This window comes from Oculina patagonica, unplaced genomic scaffold, assembly GCF_052425735.1.
Source record: "Oculina patagonica isolate OP01 unplaced genomic scaffold, crgOcupat unplaced613, whole genome shotgun sequence".
NCBI lineage: Eukaryota > Metazoa > Cnidaria > Anthozoa > Scleractinia > Oculinidae > Oculina > Oculina patagonica.
The window spans coordinates 1-7,917 of NW_027558486.1; the positions used below are offsets into that span (position 1 = coordinate 1).

General features: G+C 38.7%; 1 protein-coding gene across 1 annotated transcript; it reads left to right on the forward strand.

Annotated features, from left to right (window-relative positions):
* The first annotated feature begins 2,657 nt into the window (after positions 1–2,657).
* Positions 2,658–7,470, forward strand: LOC144641018 (uncharacterized). Its single transcript, XM_078500079.1, has 6 exons — positions 2,658–2,857; positions 3,278–3,454; positions 4,749–4,922; positions 5,724–5,828; positions 6,284–6,463; positions 6,913–7,470. The coding sequence occupies exons 1-6, from the start codon at positions 2,719–2,721 to the stop codon at positions 6,969–6,971; spliced, it is 834 nt and encodes a 277-aa protein (XP_078356205.1). The 5' UTR covers positions 2,658–2,718; the 3' UTR covers positions 6,972–7,470.
* The last annotated feature ends 447 nt before the right edge of the window (positions 7,471–7,917 follow it).

The following is a 7,917-nucleotide window of genomic DNA, read 5'->3' on the forward strand; positions in this document are numbered from 1 at the left end:
AGAGGGGAGAGGAACGGTTTAGGGAGGAGGGAGAAACGGCCAAAAAAAGATAGGGAGGAAGGAGAAAGGAAGCAAAAAAATAGGGAGACGGGAGAGCGAGCGTGAGAAGGGAGAAGGGAGATTTATTTTTTTTAAGTTGACATGATTGCTTAAAGCCTTAATCGCTCTTAATTCAAGGGCCTCATCGACCCACAGATAAGAGCATTTGACCAGTTTTTACGTGTAGTCTTAACAATTTCTTGCCCTCTCCTCGTTCGGTCACCATTTGAACCGTGCCCAGTCTTTGCCGAGCGCTGATGACGGCAGTCATCCGTCTCATTTTCCCAGTTTTTTGTGTCTTTTGTTTGGCGTCGGCTTTGAGAGGTGGAATACGGAATTTTTTAAGGGCTTGTTTACAAGCAGGTAGGGTAACCCTAGTGCTAGGGTTACCCTAGCAAAAGAGTTAGAAGATAGCCCGGGTTTACAAGCAAAAAGTCGCAAATAGGGTAACCCTACTGCCCTGGTCAACTTACACCAGTTACGCTTCAGTTAACCTTGTAAATATAGCATGTAACAGGTAATAATCGTAGCGCCAAAACCGATTTTCGTTTTAGGTACGCAGTTTATTAGTAACAGTAAAATCATATTTCAATTTCTAAGGCATGGAACATGTTCAGTAGTTGTTGAAGGAAAATGCATCCCACCTCAGAATGATGTCAAAATGCAAGGAAATGGCACTTGAGAAAACCTAAATTTGGAAAATTTCCTGTGAGGCACGCCTCCAGTACCCCCCCCCCCCCCGAAATTCTCATTAATGGGCGCCTGCCTTCATACGGTATTTAAAATAAATTTTGCAAACATCAAAGCTTTAGGCTCAAGTGACAAAACCGAAATGTAGTGCGAGAAGAACTACCTTATTCTCACTAAATTTCGCGAGTACTTAATTTCGCGAAAATTCAAGAGCCATATTTCGCGAGTACTTAATTTCGCGATTTTGAGAGGAAGGTGCAATTGGAGTGTATTAAATTTCGCGATTTTTATCTATTCTTCAATATGAAGCTTTGACCTCAAAACTGTAACAACATAATTAATATGAAAGTCATCGTAAAAACAGTAAACAAAACAATATACACAGAACAAAACATAAGGTATTCAACAGTCTAAATCCCTAATAGGTTCCTCTACGACTGCAAGAGCGAGATTTTGAGGAACTTGGCGGCAGAGAACAGTTCGAACAGTGCGACTGAAAGAGTGGGAGATAACTAATGGACAAAATTAAACAAAAAACACTAAACATGAAGCTCAGACATGTTAGAATAATCATGATAAAACACATCGAGTTTCATTATTTTTTTTAAATTATCAGTACGATATTAAATTTCGCGATTTTTAAACTTCGCGTGTCCTATATTTCGCGAGTATTAAATTTCGCGATTTTTTCAAAATCGCGAAAATCGCGAAATTTAATGAAAACGTGTTTTCCTTCTATTTAGGGACGGACCATTATTTTCTTGGAGGGGGGGGGGATGAAAAATTTTCCTCTGCAAACTTTTTTTTTAGTTTATGCACCTCTGCAAACATTTTTTTTTTTCGAAATTCTTACTATTTTTGTTATGCATATCGCTTTTGCAAACAATTTATTTTGTCTTTCCAGGCCCTGCAAACAATTTTTTTCAATATTTTTCATCCCCCCCCCTCCAAAAAATAATGGTCCGTCCCCCCCCTCCAAAAAAATAATGGTCCGTCCCTTAGATCTTTGGAAACGAAGTATACTGCAATGTAGTAGCACATCAAATAAGGTCAAATAAGCCTCTTAGAGAACTAATCAGGGAGAACGGTGAAAAAACAGGGAGGAGGGAGAAACGGCCGGAAAAATCAGGGAGGAGGGAGAAAAATAGCGAAAACAATAGGGAGATAGGAAATTTAACTGCCCGTTCCTCTCCCCTCTTTACAACTCCCTCCTTTTACAAATTCGTATTTTACCTTTTACAATCTTACCTCAGTTACACGGTTTACAAATCCATGGTTTTACAAAAGAATGTTTTACAAATTCACCTTTTACAAATAGTCTCCCGGTGTCACAGGGCACAGAGGAGTCAAGTTTGTCGATAATTCAAAATCTCTACCGTGCAAAACAACCTTCAAAGCGATCGTGATACAGCGCCGTCATGCGATACTTGTTTACAGATTGTCTGGTGTCCTGGTGATATCGTATTCGTACCCTCATGCGACATCCGCAGACAGCAAAGTTTGTGGGCGTTGCTTTCCGATTTTTTTCGCCCCAGGCGACCATTGTCAGAAAAGGATCCTGCCAGACAATCTGTAAACAAAGTATCGCATGACGGCGCTGTATCACGTACGCTTAAACGATCGCGATCGCTTTGAGGTCGTTTTGCACGGTAGAGATTTTGAATTGCGGACAAACTTGACTCCTCTGTGCCCTGTGCTGGTGTTAACAAAAATTCAGTGTTTTTCAAATCCATGTTATCTTTACAAATCCAGCCAACTGAGCGGAAGTGACGACTGTACAATTTCCTGTCTTTCCAAATTCCAGATCAGCACCTGGATGAGTCCCAGTCAGATATCTAGAAAAACAGGTCTGACAGGTTTAAGTGGGATATACAGCCAGATGTCTATAGAAAACCGGTCTGACAGGTTCAATTGGATAAAATTGCGCTGGGTGTAGTCTAACTCTTAGTTCGGAGTGTGGATACAGCAAGGCCGGTAGCCCTTTTCATCATGAAGAACATTTGGTTGATTTTGTTAGTAATCGCTGTCGTGTTGCTCGTCGCAGCAGAGTCTAAGAGAGACCGCAAGCCTGGTAAAAAGTTTGGGCTGGGTAAAGGAAAAGGAGGCAACAAAAGGCCAAATAAAAATGGTAAGTTATTTGACAACGATTTTCAATTTGTAAAATTGAAAATATAAACAATTAGCACCGTAGGCAAGAAATGCGCGTTAGCTTTTATCTGAATGATTACAGATACCACTCTGCGCCAATATTTCGATACGTCATGATCCTGTTGAATATCGCAGAAACACTAGTAGATGTCTGCGCATTCTTGTGCAGCTACTCAGTGTTCGTGTTTAGAATTAGGGACGTAAATGATCTGTCGCGTATTAAGACAATTTCCAAACAATGATTCGCTCTGCAATTTTTATGTTTGGTTTAAAATGGTGTCATTTGATGTTTTAACAGTCATGATAAAGAATTCTCAGGTATAGGAATGAACGGGAATTCTTAGAAATGACCGGGATTTCTAAATCTTTAAACTGATTGTGTTTTTTTATCCTCCACCAGAATGCCCCAGAAACTGCATAACCTGCGGGCTAGCTGGGAGATGCCTCGAGTGCGACGACGGATTTGCCAAAATCACCTTGCCCAAACGAGCGAATAAAACCATTTGTGTTCCTTGCAGTCAACAGCCATCAAACAAAAGAAAAGGCCTGAACCGAGACAACTCCAAATGTCCTTCAGGTAAGGATAGCAGAGGATTTTGTCATCATTACCGTGTCTAATGGTCAAGTCACAATTTCCCACTACTTGGTCTCTGTTTATTTCTTGTTATTATACTTGGGAGAATAAAAGTACAATCGTTCCTTTGTTCCCATGACCTTGGATCACACTGGAGCTTGTATTGTTTCTTGATCCGTGTTGATTATTCGAGTGACAAAGGGCCATGCGCCAAAGTGACAATTATCACGGGCTGTGAAATTACCCAACTGCTGCTTGACATCTGTCATATCGTATCGCTGTGCACGTGCTCAAATTTACCTGAAAGGCTTGATAATCAAGTTAAAATGACCTTTCTAATTCCAGACATGTTATGATACGTTTGATCTGTTATAACAATGTACAGGGGCCAACTGTGATCAATTATTTGTTTGCCACTTAATAGTGCTTTATTACTGTACTTATATGTAGTCTTTCGCATGTGATGATTCAGGGTGATTTTACCAAACCCCGTCAAAAAGTTATTACTTCTTCACATACAATAAGACTAATTCCATGGTTTCCTACTGTTTAGCTTTGACTATTACGCACTAACTGCTAGATATTGTTTTGTGGGTTAAATGAAATCACTCTATCTACTTAGTTGTTTGGGCAATACCATCTGTAAATGGGAATGCTAATAAAATTGTTGTTATTGTTTTTGTAGTAGTTGATCACCTTTCCTCCTAACAGCGGCTTAGAACTATGAGGTAACAATTAACCAGGCAGCAAATTAGACAATTTGTTCATGATATCAAAGATGCCAGGGTACCACTTAGCTCGTGTGGCAGTGTTGTAATACATTTACATGTACACCTAATTGAAGAAATGTTGACTTTGTAAAAAGCATAAACCATGAACGATAAGACACAATGTTTTTTTCTTTTGGGGTCTAAAAAGCGTGATTTAAGCAACCTGCCATATCATAATGCCTATTTTGTCAAAGACAGGGATTAATTTTTCAGATTTCCCAGCAAACATTGGGTCGCATCTTTCATGGTTTATGCTTTTCACGGGTCAACGTTTCTTCAATTATAAAGTATATATAGATTTAAAATCGTAAAACAAAGAGACTTAAAATACCATAATTACAAAGTAGTTTATAAAATAGTAATAATTAAAAGGTTAAAAAGTAGAAACGATGCAAAGATGTAAAGATGTAAAAGACATATCATAATCACATTTGTAAGTTAGCCAAACAAATGGGGTTAAATCGGCGGTAACAAACTCAACGAAAAAACGTTGTCTAATGTGCTTCGACTTGTGTTGCATGTTTCAGTGCCTACACCCGCACCTGTCTGTCCTAAGAACTGCTCAAGCTGTCAAGATGGAACCTGCCTTGTCTGTGACGGTGGATTTGCGTTAGTTTCTAGGCGTAAAAATAAAACAATCTGTATTCCCTGTGGCTTGGGAAGAAATGGCAAAAAAGGCGACAGATCACAGTGTGGTGCAGGTAATTGTTCTTGTTGTTGCTCTGTCTTGAGATGTGACTTAAAAGTCTTGTCCCTTAAGCTGACAGTCAGTTCAGTTGAATTCATCTCCCTTTTAATTTTGGGCAACTTCTTAGAAGGTAGCGAAAACTTGAATTAACCGGTTCCATTTGTTGGTTTGCCGGACTCAACCGGGATGGCTTCTTTCAGACACTGTTAGCTGTGAAAAAATAATAAAACTAAGAGATTCATCTAAAGGAACTACGTCATGGGGATTTTTCAGATTTTTGGCTTAAACTGCTCTACTCGCCCTACCTGCTATAGTTATGGTTGTAATATTTCATTTCAAAAATGGCTTATAAATGATGTTGATGTTGATAAAATTAGAGGTAGGCAACCCATGAAAGACTTTACCTTTTAACATCCAAAGGAAGATATAACCTAAATTTGGGGATAGAAATTAAGTTTTGGCTATAAATATCGGTCTTTCTTTTTTCAACTATAATTATAAATATCGGAAACAAATCAAAACGTTTCGCCTCAATTTTTCAAAGTGGCAAACCATTTCAATCGTTATAGCCATCTGCAGCCAAAGACGCTTGTTAACAGTTGCAGTGCTCTAACATAGCAATTGTCAATAAAAATGGACCATTATTTTAGGTTTCCTGCGACATAAATATAAATTTTGGCAATTCAAAAAATCAGTGACAAAGCCTCCTTGAAATTTCCTAGCTTTTTATTTCCTCGCCACATGTACCCACTAAAACAACTGCTGCAATCATGTGTAATGAATTTTAAAATTTGCTTTTAATATTGTCTTTCAGAGTCTTGTGGAAAAGGCTGTCTTAACTGTACAGAGAGCATCTGCAGTGAATGCAAAGATGGATTCGAAATGATTGAAGAGAAAAATAAGTGTAAAAAGAAGAAAGGCAAGTTCTAATTCATTAGATGCTAGATGCAAGAGCCTGTTCGCAGGCTAGTATGTAGACCACCTTCCAATCAGGACTTAACAATCCCTGTTCTTTTTCGGTTATAATTAATGTGTGTCTTTCAAACTACACATTGTTCTGAGGTGTTCTCACACCGCAAAAAATGACTAATATTGATGTATTATCTCTGAATCGGTAATCCAAACATCGACTTGAAGGTCAGCCAGAACTCTGGACTCCAAATGCCGCCGATTTTCCCATAAGGCATTTTATTAACAATGGCAATCAAATCTTAATCCTCCCCATCGACAAAAAACCTCATCATACCAGTTTTTCTAGACAAAATATCTTCATCTTCCAGAAGCCAAGAAATTTTGTAAACAAGGGAGTTCGATAGCTGGCATATTCTTATACGCTTTTGTTATCTACTAACTACTCTACTACTTCGTTCACAGATTGTGGAAAAGGTTGTCTTAATTGCACATCAGGTGTTTGCTCCCAGTGCAAAGAAGGCTTCACTCTCAACCGGAGGTCAAGAAGATGCGTTAAGCCATGCACACCCGCTGATCCTGATTTTAAAACTCCAGCCTGTGAAGGAAAAGGCAAAGGAAAGGAAGGGAAAAATAAACGAAAAGGCAAGTTCACTGATTTCTGTTTTGTTGCATACTTTCATGGATTCAGTCAGGTTCACATTAAAAGGAAAGTGTCACGAGAAATCTTCTAAGTTTTGTAAAGAGGCCCTGTTCCGGCCAAAAATGTTTAGTAAATTACTCGCAATCAATGGTTTTCGAGAAACTTTCTTTCAACTTGAAAACTTCAACTTGAAATTTTCATTAAATTTGAAAACAACGGCCCGACGTTTTCAAGATTACGTCCAAAACTTTCCTACCAATTTGTACCCAAACCACATTTTAAGGACTTGTAAAGTACGTTTCAGCAAGGCCAGGCCCCTATGAGTGGATTTACAATTCAAACCAACACTTTCATGGATTTTCAAATTGCACTTTAAAATCTTAGTGATACTGCCCCTTTATGGTTTAAACTAAGCAGTGTACTGATACGTTTCTTTCTGTTTAAAAAACAGGAGGCAAAGGAAAACCAAAGCGCAAGCCGACACCTAACCCTGTAACAAAACCACAGTAATTGCAGATTCAGAAGACCACTGCCCGTATTAAATGGAAACTACCGGAGCCGAATAAAGCCACAGTAACCTAACACTTCTAAACTAACCCAGCACAACCACACTAACGCAAGACAGCATAGACAATCGCTTAAACATAACCAACTGATTAGTAATGAACATTTAACTATAATTGCAAAAACATGGTTGCGGTCATGTTGAAATAAAAGCTGATTGGATCAAGCCATTGTTTTCCTTAATTCCTAGCTTCATAGTTACAGCACTTACTCTTTAGCTTAGTGATTATTTTATGTATAAACAGAATTAACAAAATCACGCGGGGTGATTGATTGATAAGGGTTTTGAATAGATTAGAGAAACCTGTTTTTATTTAGTTCGGGTTATTGAGAACCTGTATTACTAGACGGAACTGTCTCAGCTACGAAGAGACCATTTATCGCTGTGGTATCTTATGTAGAATAGAAAGTTTCGTATTTTGTAATAAAGCTGCACAGTTAAAATTTGTTGTTGTATTTCCAATTCTGACTGTTATGAGCGTGCAAGGAAACTTGGTATCATGCCAGGGCATTGGCTGACCATATCCAAAAGTTAAGATAGTTATTACGTGATCTTTCCCACCCTTCTTGTCCTCTACTGTGTAGCAATGCATTTGTTTCTTGATTAAATGTCCATCAATCAAAAAGGAAAAAAAACAAACTTTTGTATGGAAATCATTGAAGAGGAATTGCCAACTCTCATATCGGTATCGTAGCAACGAAATTCTACAACCCGCGCGCAAGGAAGTCAGGGGGTATCCCTCTTAATATCAGGGAGGTAGAGGTTAGGGTGTGCTGACTCCACTTACCCGGCCTATCTTATTCAATTTTTTCACAACCCTGTACCCTTTTGCTTAAAGCGGTCTTTGATTCGATTAAACGCCGGGTACTGAATAAACGCCGGGTATCTAAG